General features: G+C 51.6%; 1 protein-coding gene across 1 annotated transcript in view; it reads right to left on the reverse strand.

Moving 5' to 3' along the window:
- DSCAML1 (DS cell adhesion molecule like 1) overlaps nucleotides 1-23348 on the reverse strand; it is a 366392-nt gene that overhangs the window by 49533 nt on the left and 293511 nt on the right. Inside the window, exons 12-14 of the mRNA XM_019975836.2 lie at nucleotides 1663-1862; nucleotides 1012-1108; nucleotides 267-395 (exon numbers count right to left, since the gene is read on the reverse strand). Of these exons, the coding sequence (XP_019831395.2) occupies nucleotides 267-395; nucleotides 1012-1108; nucleotides 1663-1862 (426 nt within the window). The remainder of the gene's footprint in view (nucleotides 1-266; nucleotides 396-1011; nucleotides 1109-1662; nucleotides 1863-23348) is intronic.

The following is a 23348-nucleotide window of genomic DNA, read 5'->3' on the forward strand; positions in this document are numbered from 1 at the left end:
AGTTGCTTTAAATCAGACCACCCTATGGATCTGCCCAGGGTCAGTCCTGGGAAGGACGGACTGACATTTCCTCCCTATCAACTGTAGAGGTCCTTCTACCTGCCCCCTGGTTTCCTAACCTGACCAATGTCCCTTCCTTTGGAAAACACAAGGGCTTGTGTGTCTGTCTGAGATGGGCAGCCCTGACAGCCAGGGGCCGTCACACTGGAGGGACACCGTCCAGGCAGGTGGTGCAAGGCGCTATGGTGGGCCGAGCCCTCACCTACCTGTTTTGTTCTTGTACTCAATGTCAAAGCCCGTGATGATGCTGTTCCCATCGAATCTCTGGGTCCAGCGCAGGTTCATGCTCCGGGCCTTCACCTCTCGGATTTCCAGCTCTGGGGGGTCAGGGGGCTCTGGGGAGTGGCAAGGGAAGGGGGCAGGGGTGAGGATGGCAGCAGAGAGCTTAGCCTCCTGCCGACCCTCTGCAGAGATCAAGGGATCTGTGCTGGGAGGATTGGAGACACAACGGTCTATCTGAGGGTCCTGAGCCCTGGAGTTTGGGCAAGGCAGCATAGGGATGGAGGAGAAACTTAGATCTAAAGGCTCAGAGGCAGAAGTGGGCGTGCTGGGTCTCTGCTCTGTTCCCCTCTCTTCCTCAGCCCCTTTTGGAGGGACCCCTCACAGCTGATGGCCTGCTTCCCACCATGCAGAGCTCCCAGGTTTTCCATCTTGACTTTCCCTCCGCACACCTCCCCCAAGGTCTGGGCCCACAAATCCAGGTCTCCCACTTCTGGGGGCAGCAGTGTGCTCCACAGGGCTTTCTGCCATCACAGACCTCACTGTCTGCAGTGTCCTGGAAGGACCCTATGGCACCACTCTGGGCAGGAGGGAGAGTGGACTGAGGCTTTTCCCCAGAGCTGTTTCCTGTCACTGCCCCTGGGTGTGGAGTGTCCCCCACTCTTGAGGGGAGTTGGCAGTGAGCACCAGGGCCCAGAGGAAGGGGCTGGGGACGTGGAGCAGGTGAGGTACCTTGTACCGTGAGCTGGATCAGGCCCCGGTCCTCCCCATATGAGTTGATGGCATGGCAGCTGAAGAACACAGAGTCCCCACGGTCAGCAGGCTTGAGCTGGGAGGCAGTCCGAGGGGCAGAGGGTGCGGAGAGAGGAAGGAATGGGGAGAGTCTTTTAGAGCCCATCTGCTGAAGGGGGCCCATCTAGTTGGGGATCAGCAAGACTACCTTCTTCTCGGAGGGAACCCACCCAGGGTTTGTCAAGAGTTCCTCTTCCCAGAAAGTTCAATGGATGGAAGTGTGGAAGAGTCTGTGCAGGGAAAGGCCGAGGGGTTTTAGGAGGGAGGGAGGGGCTGGGGGTCCACGAGAGAGGGGGCGCTGAGGGGGTCCCAGGATGGAGGGAGGATCTGAGGGGTCCAGGAGGGAGGGGAGAGGGAGGGCGTGGCTGAGGATCCCATACATTTAAAGTGTAGAGTTGTCAGAAAGGAGACAGAATGAGGCTCAAGGCATAGGTTGGTGGGTGAAGGAGGGAAATAGGTAGGAAAGGACAGGTACTTTTCGGGGTGGGGCTCCCAGACTCCTGTTTACTTCTTTTGGATTCAGATGCAATAGCTGTGGGCTCCCCACTTTCTGAGAGTCGGGTTCCCCCTGAGACGGGCATGGGTGCTTACCTTCAGCGTGGAGACAACCTCATCGCCGTTGTCCTTGGTGGCGATGGCATACCGCATGACGCGGTCGGGGTCGATGACCGTGTCCCCTTTCTCCCAGCGTATAATGATGGGTCGCTCGCCTCGTGCTGTGCAGTTGAGCTCCTTGGCGTGGCCCTTGATGGCGATGGTGGTGTTGGGGTGGGAGGTGATCATGGCTGGGACTGGAGAAGGGAGGAGGTGTAGGAGGTCCCAATGAGTGGGGAAAACCAGCCCTGGGAGGGCACTTGCCCAGCTCAGAGGCCCCGCCTCTGGCGGCCCCGCCCCTGGGTGCCCCGCCCCCTGGATAACCCGTCCCCTGGATGACCCCACCCCGTGGCTGCCCCTGCTTCGTGGCTGCCCCTCTCCCAGGAGCACCTCCGTCCAAGGGTTCCTGTTTAGTTGCTCAGTGGTATCTGACTGTTTTGCGACCCCACAAACTGTAGCCCTCCAGGCTCATCTGTCCATGAGATTTCCCAGGCAAGAATACTGGAGTGGGTTGCCATTTCCTTCTCCAGGGGACCTTCCCAGCCCAGAGATGGAACCAGAGTCTCCTGCATTGGCAGCTGGATTCTTTACCACAGAGCCACTAGAGAAGCCCCATCTGCCCTTAGGGAGAGGGTCTAATAATGGTTGGAGGTGGGTACAGAAAACCTCACTGCCTGTCCCCTTTTCCCCGCACACCCATGACCTGGGCAGCCTCTGCCTTTATCAGGGGTTCTGATAGTCCATGGGCCCCTTTTCAGAATCAGTCTATCTATTCATTCATTCACTTTAAGGCAATAAACAGAATCCTTTGAATCCTTTGAAATGCATATCATACATAAAATGACAAAGGAAACCAGATATACCAAAGTATGGTTATACAAATAACATTCAAAAGCAAACTTTTGATATAGTTCATCACATAATATATATTCTTCACTATTCTCTATGAAATAAGATCTAGTACTGAGTTACATTAGAACAATTTCATAATAGTGATAGTATAAATGATATTTTCAGATACTGCCACAGCTGTGATGCAAAAATACCTATTGGTCACAGTCACAGGTGCCGCTACCACTGTGGTTTGTTGCTTATGGTTCAGAATGGAAGTACAAAATTTCAGTTAGAAGTTAGCAAAAAAAAAAAAAGATGCCGTTTTACCCCAGCCCCAATTCATGAGTCCCTTGAACTGGATCCATGCACCTTCGACAGGGAGGCCTGTGGACCCCAGATGACATGCCTGAGGTCTCTGCCTTGTGTCCATGGCTTACAGAGGTCAGCTGGTTTAGCCCTTGCTTCTAGACAGCAGGGCCCTCCCAGGCAGCTGAGAAACTCCCCAGTTCTTCCCAACAAAATGCAACAGAAAACCCTGGCCAGCAGCATCATAATTAACTCCTACAAGTGCATTAATAGGTTCCCCCACTCCACCCCTCACCACTGACCTGAAAAAAACAGTCATGAAACAACCAAGGCCCTGGCTGGCCATCAGGAGAGCCTCCCACTGCCGTGAGCAGAGGCCTCTCATTCTTGACCCCCTCTGGGCCTGAGCACCACAGCCAGCAGCAGGAGGAAGGTGGGGCAGAGGGAAAGATGGTCTCAGCCCCAGGGTCCTTGTCTCCTGGGAGGAGAGGGTAAGGGGAGGCGGAGGTAGAGACCTGCTTAAGCAACATGAACATGAAGAAAATCTGAGTTTTTCAGGGAGGTATTAGGAGAAATTGATTTTGGCGAAGGAACATCTGCAAGGGCATCACCCAGCCATTCAACAAACAATGATGGTGCTCCTACTAGGCGCCAGGGCCACACTGGGTTTTGGAGCTATGAGTGAGCAGGACAAACCTGACCTCTGGGAGTTTCGCTGCAGGGGTGAGAACAGACAGCACAACAGCAGTTCCAGGAAAGATTGCTAAGCACTGTGCTAGGAGAACTGCTCACCATCCGACGTGGAGTGATACAAATGGGGAGAGCAGAGGCAACGGAACCCTTGCGGGTGGAAACTGCTGGAACAAAGGCCCAGAGGCAGCGATGTGCAGGGCAGTTCCCAGAGAGGTAAGAGATCCAATACAGCTGGAGGACTGTCCTTGTCCTTGCCATTTCCTCACCCACTTCCCAGGAAACCTTGCCTCTTAGAGTACAGATCCCCAGGACTCTCTTCTTAGGAGGACCCATGAGCCATGCTAGAGTAGACACATTAGGGGGTGCTGCGGTTGACTGCAAGAATCAGACAGCGTTCTCCACCCCTGCCATTAGGGGAGGACCTCTGCTCACACTGAGCATCCTCTCCTCACTGGCCTGCTTGGGTTATGGCACAAGAGGAAACTCTGTCTTCTCTCTCTTTATGCTCCCCACCCTGTGGACTCCCCTCTGGGTACCGCACCCCTGATCCACTTCAGTGGCTGCCCTTTCCTTTCCCTCCTAGCATCCTCAGGAATTCTCTGCCCTCCAGTTTTTTTTGGCTGGGCAATCAGGATCTTAGTTCTCTGACCAGGGATGGAATCCAGGACCCCTGCAGTGGAAGCTCAGAGTCCTAACCACTGGACCATCAGGGAATTCCTTTCTCTCCAGTTTTAAACACCTACTCAGACAACATTCTTCCCAGCATACTCTCCAGGGTCATCTGACTTCTAAGGACAAATAAGCCTTTGGAAAAAGGTGTGAAGGCAAAGCGCTGTAATGGTGTGACCTGGGATGCCAGTCAGTGCATGAGGGGACATCTGGAACCAGTGTGGGGGGTGAAGGGTGGTTTCTGGTGTCCCCTGAAGTCACCATGCAGCCAGCCGCCTCCTCTACCTTCTCTCACATGGGGCTGGATCCTGAAGGCAGTCCTGGTCCCCTGGCCCCTACACCAACATCTTAGCACAATCCTCAGCCCTGGCTCATCAAATAATGAAGCAGATAAATTTTATAATGCACGGCATTACACCAAGATATACAATAAAACTCGGAAGACAAATAACGAGGTGCAAGTTATAATGAAGAAAAAGCCTGCAGTCAGAGACATGAGAGTATGAATTATTGACTAAGGTTTTACACTCTCAAGGATGTGCGGAGGAATATTTCTCCATCAAAGATTTGCATAATTCACTTGTATAAACCTGGGTGGAATATAGAGTAAGATTTTACATCAACAAGTCGGGCCTTGCATTGCAGAAGCCTCCATTTTTCCTGAAGCACTGAAATGCCGGGATGTGGGGGTGGGGAGGGGCCTTAGGGCTGTTTCTGCTTCTCAGACGTGAATGGTCAGAGCCTGTGACCTGGCACCCCTGGGAGGCCTGAGCCCTGAGAGGCTCAGCCCCTTAGGCAAGAGGGCCTAGCCCTTAGGCAAGGGGAGTCCCTGCTATTAAGAGGCTGCTGCTGAAGCTGAAGAAGAGGCCAGGGGGTGTTCATGACAAGGGGTGTGTGTGTGTGTGTGAAGGGGGTGGGGGCACAGTCAAGCCCCAGCATAGGCCAGAGGCCCAAGGCAGAAGGGGAAAGGATGAGTCTTTCTTTGGTAGGAGGACTTCAAGGCTCTGTACCAGGGTGAGAAGCTGGCAGTTCATCCCTGTTCTGCTCTCCAGGTAGGGCTGCACCCACCTGTCCTGGGCCTGTGTGTGAATTACAAAGGCATTCCTCTGGCTGGCTGCCCCACGGTGCCAGGAGCCACAGCTTGGCCAGTAGAGTAGGAACTGGGTTCCAGACTCCACCTGCCCCTTAGTCTATGCACCTTTGAGCGTGCACAGCCTGTGCATCCATACACGCCAGTCCTGCCTCACAGAGTCTTCCCATGCAGGCTTGTTAAAAGAGACAGACATAGAGACAATCAGAGACAACAAGACCTCAAGAGCCTAACTGGTCCTTCAGTCCTGAGCATTAACCGCACCTGGGGTCAGGGGTGGGCTCTCTTCACCATTGTTACGGCAAACAGCAGCACACAGCAGACCCAGTGTTCTCATAGCCCCACAGCTCAGGGCAGGTTCAGGGGAGCCCATCTGTCAAGAAGAAGAGACTGCTTCTGTGGGCTCCCCCAGCTTGAAGAGCTTGGGGGCCAAGTGCATGTATTTCTACCCAGCTATGAGGTCTTTAACTCAGGCAACTTGAGTTCTCCAAGCCTCAGACTCACCATCTGTGATGTGAAGACATGGGTGTTAATCCCGCAGAGCTGTTATGGGGGCAATCAGGGTCTGTATATATGAAGTGCTTGCCATGTAGCAACTCCTCAAGAAACCTGGATACTGTTCCTACCCTAAGGGTCTCATGTCCCTCTCCTGTTCTGAGAAAGGCATCAGATAAATACATGCATACCTTAAGATGTCACTTGCCAGCTATTTTACAGAATCACAAAGTCTTAGAATTGCAGAACCCAGATAGCAGTCATTATAGCAGCCACTAGCCACGTGGCTCTTGGCCATTAGAAACATGGCCGGTCCAAAGTAGGTTGTGCTGTGATGTAAAGTGTATCCTGGATTTCAAAAACACAGGAGGAAAAGAAAAAGAATGTAAAACAGCTCCTTAATAATTTTATGTTGATCACATGTTAATATTTTAGATATACTGGGTTACATAAAATATACTATCACAGTGAATCTTATCTCTTTCTTTTTACTTTTTTGAACATGTGACAACTAGAAGATTTTAAATTATATAGCCAGCTTTCATTTTGTTTCTCTTGAAAGGCATGGGTATAGATGATCCATGGGCTTCCCTGGTGGCTCAGATGGTAAAGAATGACCCTGCAATGTGGGAGATGTGGATTCGATCCCTGGGTTGGGTGATCCCCTTGAGAAGGGAATGGCAACCCACTCCAGTATTCTTGTCTGGAGAATTCCCATGCACAGAGGAGCCTGGTGGGCTACAGTCCCTGGGGTTGCAGAGTTGGACACGACTGAGTGACTAAGCACATAGATGATCTACACAGACCCTTCCTTTTACAAATGAAGAAACTGAGCTAAAGGCAAAGGAGGAAAGGAAAGATATACCCATCTGAATGCAGAGTTCCAAAGAATAGCAAGGAGAGATAAGAAAGCCTTCCTTAGTGATCAATGCAAAGAAATAGAGGAAAACAACAGAATGGGAAAGACTACAGATCTCTTCAAGAAAATTAGAGATACCAAGGGAACATGTCATGCAAAGATGGGCTCAATAAAGGACAGAAATGGTATGGACCTAACAGAAGCAGAAGATATTAAGAAGAGGTGGCAAGAATACACAGAACTGTAAAAAAAGATCTTCATGACCCAGATAACCATGATGGATGCTTTACATAACCACCTAGAGCCAGACATCCTGGAATGTGAAGTCAAGTGGGCCTTAGGAAGCATCACAACAAAGCTAGTGGAGGTGACGGAATTCCAGTTGAGCTGTTTCAAATCCTGAAAGATGATGCTGTGAACGTGGTGCACTCAATATGCCAGCAAATTTGGAAAACTCAGCAGTGGCCACAGGACCGGAAAAGGTCAGTTTCTATTCCAATCCTAAAGAAAGGCAATGCCAAAGAATGCTCAAACTACCGCACAATTGCACTCATCTCACATGCTAGTAAAGTAATGCTCAAAATTCAAGCCAGGCTTCAGCAATACGTGAACTGTGAACTTCCAGATTTCAAGCTGGATTTAGAAAAGGCAGAGGAACCAAGATCAAATTGCCAACATCCACTGGATCATTGAAAAAGCAAGAGAGTTCCAGAAAAATATCTATTTCTGCTTTATTGACTATGCCAAAGCCTTTGACTGTGTGGATCACAATAAACTGGAAAATTCTGAAAGAGATGGGAATATCAGACCACCTGACCTGCCTCTTGAGAAACCTGTGTGCAGGTCAGGAAGCAAGAGTTAGAACTGGACATGGAACAACAGACTGGTTCCAAATAGGAAAAGGAGTACGTCAAGGCTATATATTGTCACCCTGCTTATTTAACTTCTATGCAGAGTACATCATGAGAAACACTGGGCTGGATGAAGCACAAGCTGGAATCAAGGTTGCCAGGAGAAATATCAATAACCTCAGATATGCAGATGACATCACACTTATGGCAGAAAGTGAAGAACTAAAGAGCCTCTTGATGAAAGAGGAGAGTGAAAAAGTTGGCTTAAAACTCAACATTCAGAAAACTAAGATCATGGCATCTGGTCCCATCACTTCATGGGAAATAGATGGGGAAACAATGGAAACAGTGAGAGATTTTATTTTCTTGGGCTCCAAAATCACTGCAGATGGTGACTGCAGCCATGAAATTAAAAGACACTTGCTCTTTGGAAGAAAAGCTATGACCAACCTAGACAGCATATTAAAAAGCAGAGACATTACTTTACCAACATAGGTCTGTCTAGTCAAAGCTATGGTTTTTCCAGTAGTAACGTATGGATGTTAGAGTTGAACTATAAAGAAAGCTGAGTGCCAAAGAACTGATGCTTTTGAACTGTGGTGCTGGAGAAGACTCTTGAGAGTCCCTTGGATTGCAAGGAGATCCAACCTGTTAATCCTAAAGGAAATCCTAAAGTTTTCAATATTCATTGAAAGGACGGATGTTGAAACTCCAATACTTTGGCCACCTGATGCGAAGAACTGACTCATTGGAAAGACCCTGATGCTGGGAAAGACTGAAAGCGGCAGGAGAAGGGGCCGACAGAGGATGAGATGGTTGAATGGCATCACTGACGCGATGGACATGAGTTTGAGTAAGCTCCAGGAGTTGGTGATGGACAGGGAAGCCTGGCGTGGTGCAGTCCATTGGGTCGCAAAGAGTCGGACACGACTGAGCAACTGAACTGAACATGGACCTTTCCTTTTACAAATGAGGAAACTTGAGGTTGCACAGGGAAGCAGTTTGCCCCTGGTCATACTAATAAACAGTATTAGTTATTATAGTCTACTCATTTGTATAGTAGATTCAGTTCAGTTCAGTCGCTCAGTCATGTCTGACTCTTTGCAACCCCATGAATCGCAGCATGCCAGGCCTCCATCACCAACTTCCGGAGTTCACTCAGACTCACGTCCATCAAGTCAGTGATACCATCCAGCCATCTCATCCTCTGTCATCCCCTTCTCCTCCTGACCCCAATCCCTCCCAGCATCAGAGTCTTTTCCAATGAGTCAACTCTTCACATGAGGTGGCCAAAGTACTGGAGTTTCAGCTTTAGCATCATTCCTTCCAAAGAAATCCCAGGGCTGATCTCCTTCAGAATGGACTGGTTGGATCTCCTTGCAGTCCAAGGGACTCTCAAGAGTCTTCTCCAACACCACAGTTCAAAAGCATCAATTCTTCAGTGCTCAGCCTTCTTCACAGTCCAACTCTCACATCCATACATGACCACAGGAAAAACCATAGCCTTGACTAGATGGACCTTTGTTGGCAAAGTAATGTCTCTGCTTTTGAATATGCTATCTAGGTTGGTCATAACTTTCCTTCCAAGGAGTAAGCGTCTTTTAATTTCATGGCTGCAGTCACCATCTGCAGTGACTTTGGAGCCCCCCAAAATAAAGTCTGACACTGTTTCCACAGTTTCCCCATCTATTTCCCATGAAGTGATGGGACCGGATGCCCTGATCATCGTTTTCTGAATGTTGAGGTTTAAGCCAACTTTTTCACTCTCCACTTTCACTTTCATCAAGACGCTTTTGAGTTCCTCTTCACTTTCTGCCATAAGAGTGGTATCATCTGCATGTCTGAGGTTATTGATATTTCTCCCGGCAATCTTGATTCCAGCTTGTGCTTCTTCCAGTCCAGCGTTTCTCATGATGTACTCTGCATATAAGTTAAATAAGCAGGGTGACAATATACAGCCTTGATGTACTGCTTTTCCTATTTGGAACCAGTCTGTTGTTCCATGTCCAGTTCGAACTGTTGCTTCCTGACTTGCATACAGATTTCTCAAGAGGCAGGTCAGGTGGTCTGGTATTCCCATCTCTTTCAGAATTTTCCACAGTTTATTGTGATCCACACAGTCAAAGGCTTTGGCATAGAAGTAGTAGTAGTATAGTATAGTATATTAGTATATATATTGTATATTAGTATATATATTGGTATAGTAGATTAGTAGGATATAATCTCTACTATACAGGGCTTCCCTCATAGCTCAGTTGGTAAAGAATTTGCCTGCAATACCAGAGTCCCCAGAGACCCCAGTTTGATTCCTGGGTTGGGAAGATCTGCTGGAGAAGGGATAGGCTACCCACTCCAGTATTCTTGGGCTTCCCTTCTGGCTCAGCTGGTAAAGAATCTGCCTGCAATGTGGGAGACCTGGGTTCGATCCCTGGGTTGGGAAGATCACCTGGAGAAGGGAAAGGCTACCCACTCCAGTATTCTGGCCTGGAGAATTCCATGGACTGTGTAGTCCATGGGGTCACAAAGAGTCAGAAACGACTGAGCAACTTTCACTTTCAATCTCTACTATTAGAGATATTAGGGAAGAGATGATTCTTAACACATGAAGCTCTAATACTAATGGTGGAAGGTGAGCTGATGCCATGAAAACTAGTGCTCAGGTCTTCAGAACATTGAATGACAAGCTCCAGATCACGTGTGAAGCATCATGCCTCGTTCTGGGCTCTCTACTTGACGGAGGACATTGACAAGCTGCACTGTGATCAGGAAGATGGACAGACTTCATGCAGTTTGAAGGGAGGCTGAAAACAACAGCTCTTTACACAGGGAGAAGGCAGGCCTCTTGTTTGGCCTGAGAAACAGTTTTCCAGGGGTGTTTGCTGTTTAGGGAAAGGGCTGCAGCAGAGGCAGTGAGCGCCCCACATTAGACAACCTGGGCAGCACAAAGAAGATTCCAGCGAGGCCTGGAGAGATGCTCATGCTTTGGGCCCCTGTGGATGTCCGGGTCTCAGGAGAGATGAAAGGTGGTGGGCAATCCGGCTCGCTGGGCAAGCTCTTCTTGCTTATAGGGGTTTGCAGCCCCTCGTTCTGGGCAAGAAGCAGGGGACCTGCCTCCTCTTTCCTTCCTGTCCTCCGCAGCCTGCCTGTCAACCACAGACAGGACTCTGCTGCTGCGCTCTCCTCCCAGACCCTGTCCAGGTCTCCCAGGTCCTGGGTGCCCTCCTGAGCCACACACTGGGGGCCTCCGCCTTTGTGGCTGCTGCACTTAAAGAGGCAGCCCCCTAACAGAGGGGAGCCCAGGGCAACAGTTGCCCCGCCCCATCTGCTCTCCAGTCCCCTGGTCTCCCCCTTGCTTCTTGCTCGGGATCAGAAGGTCTCTCTGCTCCACTGAATCACACTGATAAACACAATTGAACCCTCACTGCACCGAGACCCTGCTGTGCCCCAGAGTGCTTTCTGGGTTGAAAGCAGACCCGGAGAATTCCCAAGAGAGAGGTTCACGTGTAGTCACGTGGAGGGGCACATATATGCAATGTGTGCATTGCACACAATGTCAAAACCGCCCCCATCGGACTGTCACAAACACAGTCACCCTCACAGCCTACTCTCGATGGTTTTACTGCAAACTCACAGGTTGTGTGACACACATGTAACCTGATGTAGTTGTCAGTTGCATGTCAACAGTCTGATGTAATTGTCTAACACGTATCTACCCACAGCCCTGCATTACAAAAGCATACCCTTCCTCTACACACACACACACACACACACACACACACACACACACATTTTTATGGCTGCCTTTTACTGAGAACGTCCTTGTACTACGTGCTGGCAGTATTCTAGTACTTTACATGAATTAAGTCATCTGGGGTAGGTACTGTTATTATTCCCCAGCTCCAAAGCCTGGGTCCCAATGTATTTCTTGACCAAGCGCCACAGCCTCCCTATGCCCACAGTACCCCTGATGGAGCAGGCTATCTGATGGATGCTCTGGCCTCTTGGTTCATTGCTCACTGGCCACCACCACCAATGACCATGAGAAGTAAGACTTACCAGCCTCACTTTCCAAGCGAGAGATGGGCAGGAGAGTGGGGGGAGGGGAGGGCTGTACACACAGGGCTGAGTTCTACATGACAAGCGCTAATAGCAGCCACAGAGGCAACACAGAGCCCCAGTAGGACACAGGAGGCTTTAATGAGATACAACTTCTCTGCTTTCCTGCAGTGTAATTCAATTAACAGCCAAGGAAACCTAATTTCTTTTTACAAAGAAGGGTGCAGTGAGAGATTCTCTGGGGACTGGGCAACAGGGAAAGGCCGGGCTTGAGGGCATCAGGGAGACCAAGTGGGTGAGCTGCCCCTGAATACACAACCCCTGTAGGTGGGGAGGGTGGGTTCTTCCCTGGGGTCCTGTGGGAGGTCCTGGGGGAGCTGGGCCAGTCTGATTAGAGCTTTACAACCCTGGCGCCAACCTCCAGCACTGCGCATGGCCAGACTGGGGCAAACCCTGGTAGAACCCAAAGGGGCTTCCTGATGACTCCCAAGGCCCTCTCCTGACACCCCATGTCACTGCAGATACCCCTCCTGTGGGCATCAAGCGTTCCTGGCATGGTGCATGTCATACTGCCATGTCCTTATCTCTGATTGTGAGACTCTCTGGGGTACAAGCACCCTGCTCAGGACCTAGCATGTATTTGTGGGAAGGATGCAGGATCCCAGGCTCTGGGCGCCTCTCCTGTGGCCTTAGAGCCTTGCAGAACTCTCAGATTTCCTCCTCCCGGGCCTGATGGGGCTTTACTGGCAGGAGCCACAGAAAGGAGAAAGGCACTGGCCGCCTGGCCCTGCCCCTGCCACAGCGGACTCAACCCCCTCCCCGCGCTCCAGGGCTCTCCTGGGGCAGCAAGGCTAGGGGAGAGGAAATCAATTTCAGAAACAAGACAGTTGTCAGAATCTGATGTAACCGCTTCCCGTCTGTGAAATTACTCGCAGGCTGGCTCCTGTCACCCCCAGGTCCTGCCCAGACCAGCTGCTATTTACATTTTAATTTGATGTGAGAGGCTGATAGATTTTTAAAACACCAGGAGACAGCTCTGCTTCCTCTCACCCCCAAGCATCCACAGACTTTCTGACCAGCCCCTCAGGCTTGGGGATGGAGACCTAGGGCCCCTGGACCCTGCTATGAGGATTATAAACTCTGCACCTACTTGGACTCTCCTTGGCCCCTCCAGCTTCCCCCTTCTCTGGGGCCCCATGCATAAGCTGGGTTGGGCTGATCTTTGCAGTTTAAGAGCGCGGGAACATCCTTATCAGGACGTTCCTGTTAAGAAGGTGGCCCGGGGGCTTTTAGCGCCAAGAGTACTAGTGAGGCAATGGAAGCTCAGAGAGGCTACATGGTCTGTCTAAATAGTCACACAGCTGGGGAGTGCCAAGGAGACGCCCCAAGCCCCCTGACAGCTCACCAGCATCCCTTCCTCTGGTTCCATCCAGACTTTTCTCCTTCTGCCCTGGTGGGCTGTTCGCCCATCCTGGGCTTTGTCCCAGAAGTGGGAAGCTGGGTGGGAGTGACATGACAGGGAGGAATTCTAAAGGGAGAGCAGGAAGCTGAGAACTGGAGGAGGGCTGGGCCAGGGGGCCAGGGGGCCAGGCCAGTGCTGGCCGGGCCTGGGGGCAGGAGTTAGGGAGGCGATGAGTTGGCCTTCTCTGTCTCTGTGCCCCTCCCTCTCTTCCGCTGGTGATTGGAGCTCAGCTGGTGTTTCTGACAGTCCCCGAATCACCAGGGAGGGAAGATTCAGTTCCCAATACCCAGAGGAGAAGAGCAGCGCATGTGGGAAGGAGGATGTGGAAGAAAAAGGGCGTGAATGCCACCAGCTGTTGGGAGAGGCCTGATAAAATGGGAAAGAGGTGTGGAATGCTACGCTTCAAAAGGAAGCTTGGGGGACTTCCCTGGCGGTCCAGTGGCTAAGACTCCACACTCCCAATGCAGGGGGCCCGGGTTTGATCCCTGGTGGGGGAATTAGATCCCGCATGGTGCAACTAAGACCCGGTGCAGCCAATAATAAATAAAATAAATACATATTTAATAATAAATAAAATAAATACGTATTTAAAAAAAAAACAAACAAAGGAAGCTTGGGGCACCAGTACAGGATAATCCTAGACGTTTATGTTATTGAGGCCTTACTATTTGCTAGACACTATTCTGCATTCCTTTAAATGCATTAACTCATTTAATCCTCACAACAACAACCCTGTTTTTACTCCCACTTTACTCAGATGGTAAAGAATCTGCTCACAATGCAGGAGACCCCGACTCCATCACTGGGTTGGGAAGATCCCCTGGAGAAGGGAATGGCAATGCCCTTCAGTATTCTTGCCTGGAGAACTCCATGGACAGAAGAGCCTGGCGGGGGTCTCAAAGAGCTGGACACGGCTGAGCGACTAACACTTTCACTTACAGATGGGCAAACTAAGGCTTAGAGAAGTAAATCGCCCAAGGTCACACAGCTAGAGAGCAGCAGAGCCAGGATTCAGGGCACCTGTGATTTTACCGCTGATGTGACGCTGGTCGAAGAAGGGCAGGAGGTGGGGGAGCAGAAGGGGCATGCAAAGACCCCCGCGTCCCTGCAGAGAAGTGCAGCCACACTGTGGGTGAAGCAGAAGGGTCTGGGAGCCAGGACACCCAGGGGTTAGGCTGTTCTGTTTTTCCAGGTGGATGGCCTGGGAGAGGGGCTTCAGGAGCTCCTCCTCACAAGGTCTGAGGGAAGAACCACAGGGCTGGATGGTTCTCCCCTCCCCATTCAAGTGGATGCCCCTCTGGTCCTTCCTCTCCTCAGGGAGGACGACCTCAAGGCCAGGAAGGTTGGAAGAGCAGCAAAGTCACGGTATTCTTCCCCAACCCCAAGGACCCGACTTGACTGTCTCAGGAAGTCCTTCTGAGAGTCTAACCGAAATCTCTCCAGGAGTCCCATAGTTTTTTTGTTTTGTTTTGTTTGGGTTTTTTTTTTTTTTTTTTTGCTAACAAGGATGCACTCTCTGGCATGTTGAAATGCTTTTCTGGATGGACTCCTTCTTCTCCAGGGGACAGCACATGCCCTGAAGGCTCAAGAGAGTTCTGCAGGCCCTCCTCCCCAGGGGAGAAGGGAGCTGCCCAGCTGGGAGGCTCGCATCTCCTTTTGTTTCTGAAAGGATTACAGGCACCCATTCACCCATTTGAGGTGAGTCGGCCCCTCCTTCCCCCCAGCTCAGCCCACTTCCCCCCCTCCCCGCGAAAGCTTGTGTCTCTGCTCCTTGTTAACAAGATCCCGACAAGAACCACAGGCTGTTTGGCGGTGTGAGATAAGCTGCCACAAAGGGGCATTGTTGGCGCGTGGGGTGGTCGGCCCAGGGTGGGGTAGGGCGGGAGAAGCTCTGCGCTCAGCCCTGGCAGCCGTGCCAGGCTTCCCCAGGGAAGGGCTGGTTGGGGTGGGGGGAGGTGCCTTCTGGTGCCTGCTTTGTTTTTTCCTTCTTAAAGAGCCAGGGCCTAGCGTTGTTAATTTGATTGCACCCACTTCGGCTTCTTGTCTCCCCTGATTAGCCGAGCTCCACCTGAAGCATGAGATTAATTCAAATTGCATGGAAGCAATCAGCCTTGGCTCCAAGAGCTGGTGGGGAGGTGCCGGGGGAACCCTAGCCATCCACTGCCCGTGTGCATGGGGCACAGAACTGACAAACAGCGTGTGCTGAAGGGGGTGGGGTGCGGGTCATGGAGAACCGTGGAGCCTTTGACATTTGGACCGCAGCCCTGTTTCTGCTGCCTGGTGGGCCGGCCGAGGCCTTCAAACTCACCAGGCCTCGCTTTCTCCAGCCTGAAAATGGATCAGTCAGTCCCTCTCTTGGCTGCTTGCTGAGAAGCAGAAGCACAGGGTCAGGGGTCGGGAGGTGGGGTCCAGTTTTCTCACATGAAGGTGAGACCTGGTTTTCCCTCGCCTCTGGTCTTCTACACTCCCCAGAATAACAGGAAAATGATAGCAATAATGAAAATAGCTGATGTTTATTGAATGTTCATTATGTGCCATGCACCCTGGTTAATGCTCTATTTGAATTATTTCATTAAATCCACCTGCTCCAACCCAAGGGGGTGGGTAGTACTTTTATCCCCACCTTAGAGATGAGAAAACACTCAAGTCTGAAATGAGCCTGAACATCAGAATCCTTTCAGAGGCAAAAGGAGACATTGCCCATCTTTAATTACTCGGAAGGTAGTATTTCGGGGTCATCGCTGCAAATGCCCTAAACTTTCCTGCAAAAGACCCACAGTACATACATATATGCTAAGCTTTGCAGGCCACAGTTCTGTGTTTCAGTGACTCAATTCAGTGGCTGTAGCTCTGAAAGCAGCCACAGGTAATAGGGTATGAAGGATGGGCATGGCCGTGCTCCTGCAAAAGGGGTAGCTGGCCAGATATGGCCATCGGCCGTTTGCTGACCCCTGCTCTAGGGCTAATGCACAGGGGAGGCTGGGCTCGTCAGCTCTTGACCAAGAAAGAGTTTTGGTGAGGAGGCTGGGTATTCAGACAAGGGCAGTGGTGGCATCCTGAAAAGGAGGGCACTTCTGCTCCCAGAGTTCTGGCCTGGGGATTCTTGTGGTTTGAGTCGTGTTCCCCCCAGAGATATCTCAAGTCCTAGATTTTGGTACCTGTGAACATGGTCTTATTTGGAAATAGGATCTTTGTAGATATCAACTATTAGTAATGTCTGGGGACTTCCCTGGTGGTCCAGTGGCTAAGACTCCAGGCTCCCACACTGCAGGGGGCCCCAGGTTCGATCCCTGGTCAGGGAACTAGATCCCACATGCTGCAACTAAAGATCCCGTGTGCCACAACAAAGATGGAAGACCCTGAGTGCCACAGCTAAGACCCCGCGCAGCCAAATAAATACACATAAATAGATAATTTTTAAAGAGATGTCTTCCTGGAGTAGGAAGGGCCCTTAGTCCACTATGACTGGTGTCCTTATAAGGAGAGGGGAGACACACACAGAGGGAAGCTGGCGTGAAGACACCCAGGGAGATGCAGGCAGAGACTCCAATCCGAGGGAGGGATGCCAAGGATGGCTGGCAACCACCGGCAGAGGCAAGAAAAACAGGTTCCCTTAGAGCCTGCAGAGACAGCACAGCCCTGCTGGCACCTGGAATTTCGAGGCTTCTAAAACTGTGGGAGAATATAATTCTGTTCTTTTAAGCTACCTGGTTTGTGGAACTCTGTTACAGTGGCTCTAGGGAGCAAACACATGGTTCCAGTGTGTGATAGAAATTCCCCACGCCGAGTTTCCAAGAGGACAGTCACAGCCAGTCCCCGTGGAGCTGGAGGGGCTGCCTGAGGTGGGAGGTTGTGGGCTTCACTGCCCTTGCTCTGCGGGGAGCACACCCCTATCACACCCTCAGCGCTGTGGACAGCACCTGGCCCTGGGGTGGGCACCCGCTGCCCGTGGGAGTGGCAGACCTGGGCATGAATCACACGAGCAGGAGAAAGTTTTCTCAGAATCTTGACTTTGCAGGTCTCAAGTCTCCGTCGACCTGAGAGGCCCAGAAGGGAGCCTGATGGCGTTCTGAGGACAGTCCACGGGGCTGCAAGGGTTGTAGGACACGACGGAGCACGCAACCCCTGGGATCTAAGACCAGCTGACCTGAGGTGGAGCTGATGTAATAATGACGGAAATAACGTGTACAATAAATGTAATATACTTGAATCATTCTGAAACCACCCCCCGCCCCAGGCCATGGAAAAACTGTCTTCCATGAAAGCGGTTCCTGGGGCCAAAAAAGTTGGTGACTGCTGCCCTGAAACACCAAGGGCTTCTGCAAGGTAGGTTCTGGAACTGTGCTCACATGCCCCACCAGGCCTCCACTGGCACAGCAAGTATCACTCACTCGTTGAGCTCTGTTTTTGCCTCAGGGGCTGAGGCAAAGGGAGAAAAAGGTCATGACTTCTCTGAACAGAGGAGCAATCTGAGCCTCAGGGAGAGAGAGGGACTGACCCCGGTTTATCCAGAAGCAGTAGGGGCACATGGGGACAGGAAATCAGGACTCTTGTCTCCCTGGTCAGGATCTTCCTGTCTGCTAAGCTACAGCTACTCATTTTGGCCTCCCTGGGTCCTGCATAGGGTGGGTGGGCTCAGACTGGGACCTCCTGACCAGGGTTCAGCGGGGGCCGCAGGAGGGAGCCTGGCCTGGTGACAGGATGTCTCCAGCCTGGGTGCCTGGAGCATGGTCGAGAAAGGGAGGAGTGGGTTCTGGGCAGCCGTGTCCTTTGGTTATAGGTTCCTTGCCCTGTGGGAAGGGTGGGGGCTGAGGAGGGCAGAAGAAGCTCTAGAGCAGGAGCCCTGGCCACCAGGTCCAAGGGAGGGGCTGCTTCTGCCCAACAGAAGGAGTTTCCTTTGAGCAAGTGTGAAATTAGGACCATCTCAGGTCATTGGATACACAGTTGTCTTTCCAAGGTTTCGCATCCCAGTCTGTGCACCAATGGTCAACTGCTGATAGGTGACCTGGTCTACCCAGGCCCCGGACTTCCTTCCGCCAGGGTGAGCCCCACTCCCTCCACTCCCCCTACTCCCCACTTGGCTCCTCCTCTCCTCCCTCCTGAATTCTGTGGTTCTGCAGTTGCCTGTGAGCTCTGGAGGGCTCTTGGATCTGGCTTTAATTGGTCTGACATTTTGCTAAACAAACAAATCAAAACCCAGACCAAACAAAGAGCCCTTATAGGTTTAATCGGCCGTGGGCTTTGCCTTGGGCCCATCACTGGAGACTTCAAAGAGTGGAGGGGAGTCTGGGGGTGAAACAGAGCCTGTCTAGTCAGGTAACCTGTGGCACAAAGGGACGACTGAGTCCCATGCAGCAGTGGCATCAGAACACAGCTGGCTCTTGCACCTCAGACTAAGCGGCATTTCTTTGTACCTGACTCTTGGTGAAGCATTCTCTCTGAAGATGCTTTACTTTTGCCCCACTGTCAGATGGAGGAGGGACTGCCTCCTCCTCCTTTTGGTCATTATCTTTCTTGTTTCATTTTACATTTTAACAGGGAGATAAAAGGTAGCCCCGTGGACGCAGTGTTTTCATCTGTTAATTACATTTGTTTTTCAACCCAGTTCTGGGAGGTGGCCTGGTGCCCTGAAAGAACCATGTGCATAGCTAGAATCATAGACTGTCTGAGCCAATGGGGACCCTGGGATCAGCTATGCACTAAATTCTAGTGCAGGCCTCACAGTACAGATGAGGAAACTGACGCCCAGAGCAGGGAAAGGATGGCTCGTGGATACAGAGCCAGTGAGTCACAGAGCCGGGACCAGCAGCCAGTCTTCCATCTCTTGGTCTGTGCTCTATCAAAATGTGAGTCCACAGAGGCAAGCACCTGTCTCAGCTGGGATTCTATCACTCAGTCACCTTGATCCAGGATCTTTCCTTCCCCGAGAAGGAATTACTGTGCGCCAACACCACAGGCTGGGTATGGGCTTTGTAAACTGTCAAATGCTGTGCTGTGACAGTGCTGGGGCTGGGCTGTCCGCTTAGGTACGCATGGCCTCAGCAGCATCCACATCCTGGGGGTCAGGGAGGACTGGGGACCAGCTGGGCCTGGATGGTTGCCAACAAGCGTGTCCAGGGACTAGGAAAGCTGTTTGCTCCCTCTAACAAACTCTTAGAAATTTCGGGCCTTGAGGAAAGAAATCCCCAAGAACCAGCTCTGGAATCCCAACCTGCACTAGACTCCTGGGCTCCTGCAACTCTTATTTGGTGCCAGAAAGCAAGAGTCAACACTGCATAGAAAGAAAGCATTTTGCTTCCAAAACCCACAAGCACCTCATGTGTATTCTCCCTGCCTATGGAGAAGGCAATGGCACCCCACTCCAGTACTCTTGCCTGGAAAAGCCCATGGACGGAGGAGCCTGGTGGGCTGCAGTCCATGGGGTCGCTAAGAGTCAGGCACGACTAAGCGACTTCACTTTCACTGTTCACTTTCATGCATTGGAGAAGGAAATGGCAACCCACTCCAGTGTTCTTGCCTGGAGAATCCCAGGGACAGAGGAGCCTAGTGGGCTGCCGTCTATGGGGTTGCACAGAGTCAGACACGACTGAAGCGACTTAGCAGTAGCAGTATCCTCCCTTCACTCTCCACCAGAAACCCTAAGTTCCACCTGGAATGCATGGACTTGCCTGCCTCCACAGTCTCGCAATACTTTGTCCTCATCCTGGAATGGAATGACCTTTGGTTCCATTGCTTCTTGTCGGCATCCTTCTCATCATTCAAGTCCTACTTAGCAACTACTCCTGTTGTGGAACTTCTCTTAATATTCCCTTGATGGCTACCCAAATTAAAATCGATCCTGATTCTCTTTGTATCCCCTTGTTTGTAGCTTTTTAAGGCACTTATGGGCTTTCCTGGTGGCTCAGATGGTAAAGAATCTGCCTGCAATGCTGGAGACCTGGGTTCGATCCTGGTTGGGAAGACCTCCTGGCGAAGGGAATGGGTACCCACTACAGTGATCTTGCCTGGAGAATTCCATGGACAAAGGAGCCTGGTGGACTACAGTCCAAGGGGTCACAAAGAGTCAGACATGACTGAGTGACTAACACTTTCCTATCGCTTCATGTACCGTAGCTATTTTGGGTGTATGTCTATGTCCTCTTCAAGATACTAAATTCCCTGAGGATAGCAACTCCATTTTATCCGTCACTAGATTTTCAGCACCTAAAACTAATGATTGCTAATGATTATCGGATGTGAGTTTTGAGCCAGGTACTGTGTTAATGACGTAAGTGCGTGTCTCACTTGAATTTCACCAATGAGTAAATGTCATTATAGCTTCAAACTTACCGAGGAGGAAACTGGGGCTTACAGAGACCATTTCTTGTCCAAGATCCCACAGCTATCAAGTGGCAGAGTTGAAGTTTGAACCCCAGTTTGTCTGGTTCTAAAGTCTGTGCTCTAATCCACAGAGTTTTATGGATTATTTAGTGAGGGCCCAGAGAGCCTCTGTTATCATTGGAAACCATCGGGGTCAATGGTGAGGACACTTTCCAACAGAGGTCAACCACAAATGTCCAGTTTGACCCGTGAATGCTTTTTATGGTGTATGTCTCTTTGTTATATTACGTTCTTACTTCTACTTGGCTAATGTGGGGATGAAGTTCAGTTTGCCCTCCGACAGGTCACATGAGTGTGAGGTCTGACAGTGAGGAGCCGTATAGGGGCAACATTTTCCTGAGAGTGTTGGACGCATCAAGGAAAGCCGAGCCGTTGACTTTGCAAACGGCAGGTTTTTCCGTAGCTGGCCTGCAGGTGAGCGGGGGAGCGTTGGTGTGGGTTGTCTGAGATGGACTGAGGGATGACCAGGAAGGGCTTTGCCCTGGCAATCCCTCGTGTGACTCACGCACTCGGATCCTGTGGGTTTTTCCCCATCTACCTGTGTCCTGTGGGGAGGTGGGAGAGGTTGAGGGACAATGAAGGAGGAAGAGGGCAGGGGAGGTGGAGGTGGGGGTTGGCGGGAAGGATGTTCTTGGGGAGGAGCTGAGCGTAGGTTGCCTGGAGCAGTGTGTCCACAGAAAAGCAGCAGGACGCACAGCAGAAGCTCCCAAAGAAGGTTGGAAGCCCCTGGCCCCTTCCCCGTGCCCCTCCCGCCCCCGGCAGTGTCCCATGGTCACAGGAGACTCTTCTGGCAGCCAGGTGCTGTGTGAATGATTCAGGCCACCACTGAAAAGCAGTCAGACCTCCAGCCCCCAGCAGAAGCCCCGGCCTCACTCAGCCTCCACACTGACTGCCCTTGGACCTCAAATGCCCCAGCTCCTGCTTCCCGCTCTCCTGCTGGCTTTTGGGGTGGTGTGGGGGCCTTTAGTGTGGCTGGCGGGTCACTGGGGAGAGTAGGGTGGAAACAGGAGGAGGCATTGTGATGGAGAAAGGCTGTGAAGAAAGGGCCATCTGAGGCGTGGGGGCCTTTAGTGTGGCTGGCGGGTCACTGGGGAGAGTAGGGTGGAAACAGGAGGAGGCATTGTGATGGAGAAAGGCTGTGAAGAAAGGGCCATCTGAGGCGTGGGGGCCTTTAGTGTGGCTGGCGGGTCACTGGGGAGAGTAGGGTGGAAACAGGAGGAGGCATTGTGATGAAGAAAGGCTGTGAAGAAAGGGCCATCCGAGGCAGCACCTGTGGGTGATGGTTTGGGGGACCCCGGGTGTGCAGACGGTGTGGGGGCACAGCTGGACGGCAGCCTGTGGGGAGGTTGGAGGAGGAGAGGGCAGAGGGCTGGATGAGCAGGGCAGAGAGACTGTGTCACAGGTGGCAGATGAGGGAGGCGCAGTGAGTGGGAAAAACCTGGAGGAGTTTGTGGGACGGTGCAGATGCAAACCTAGGGAAAGCCCTTGTGAGTGCGCCTTACTGTGGAAGGAGGCGGAGCCAAGTGACAAAGCGGCTGAAACAGGACAAGGGTGGGGGGGTGGCGGGAGGATCAAGGGCCAGATTCTGCCCACCAGTGACAAGGAGTGCGGAGCTGCCGTCATCCCTTGAGAAGAGGGGCCAGAGGTGGACACTCCTGTGAATGTGGGTGGCTGAGCGTGTGATCTGCTGCTGCACGCACGTGCTCATGAGGCTGCCCTGGATTTACAAAACATGCTCTTGTAGCTCCTGCCTGGGCTCTGAAGTGAGGACGGACGGCCCAGACAAATGCAGGTCTGGGGGGCGGGGGGAGGTGACTTGCCCAGGACCCCCAGGACATCAGGAACAGCCTGATGTGAACTGGTTCTCCTCACACACCTCCCACCTCCTGATCACCACATCCCCCATCACCCATGTCTGACTCATTGACACAGAGGAACCATGGGCCCAAAGATACAGCCACGCTTGCCAAGTGTAATCCTTTAACTTAGAGGAAAAGAGCAAAAACCAAAAAAAAAAAAAGGGGGGGCTGAGAGTTTGAGCTCTTTTTTTCCTGCTGACAGTGGGGAGATAAGGATCAAACAGCCAGGCTAGTTCCACGAGGTGCCTACTATTCCTCTTGCCTCACGCAGACAGAATTAGCAGTGTTCTCCTCTCCCTGGCTGAGGGATGTAGATTGATTGCCTGGTTTTATTAAGGACAAAGTGCTTTTTGATAGTGTGAGGGAAGCAGCTCCCCAGGGCGGGGATTCCGGCGCCTGGAGCTCCCTGAGCATCGATCGATGGCCGGGGTTTCCCCGTCTTGTGCTGAGCTGAACACGGGTTCGGCAAACGATAAAGAAACTATGACTCTTAAAGGCGGGGCCTCCAGGGAGATGCAGACCGCACTCTGGGCACTGCTCTCATCAGCCTTTCCTACATGTACCCTGGAGGGTCTCCCATTAAAACCAAAACTGGTGGCTGACTCTCCGATGGCCTACTGGGTGCCAGGTACCATACTGGTTGCGTTACACACGCCATCTGACTTGCTTTTGATATAAAACATAACAGGTAAGGTGCTCTCATGACTCTCATTTTTGTACAGCAGGAACATGAGATACAGAGGCCAGGAAAACCCAGAGAGGTCACAGTGATTATGCCCAGAGTCACAGCTGGCTTGGTCAGATGCTAAAACTCAGGGTTTAACTGCTCTTCTCTGTGGCCTGTGGTCTGTTTCAGACACTGTCCTGACATGACTCTTAGGGGCCTACTACATAGACCCCTAACAGCATGAAGGGATAGGTTTGCCCAGTAGGAATGTCTGTGGGTGACTTAACAGAACTCAAGGCTATTCCAGACTTCAAGGCGATTGATTCCGACTCTAGGTCTGGGGATTTAGAAGCCAGAGGTATGGCACCGAGCTAAGGTGAGTTGTATTGCTCTTTTGCCCTTTCTGAATTGTCTTCCCTTTTCCACGATCATTTCCTGGGCTAAGCACAATGATTTTGTGAG

The sequence above is a fragment of the Bos indicus genome, chromosome 15 (assembly GCF_029378745.1).
Source record: "Bos indicus isolate NIAB-ARS_2022 breed Sahiwal x Tharparkar chromosome 15, NIAB-ARS_B.indTharparkar_mat_pri_1.0, whole genome shotgun sequence".
NCBI classification, from domain to species: Eukaryota; Metazoa; Chordata; class Mammalia; order Artiodactyla; family Bovidae; genus Bos; species Bos indicus.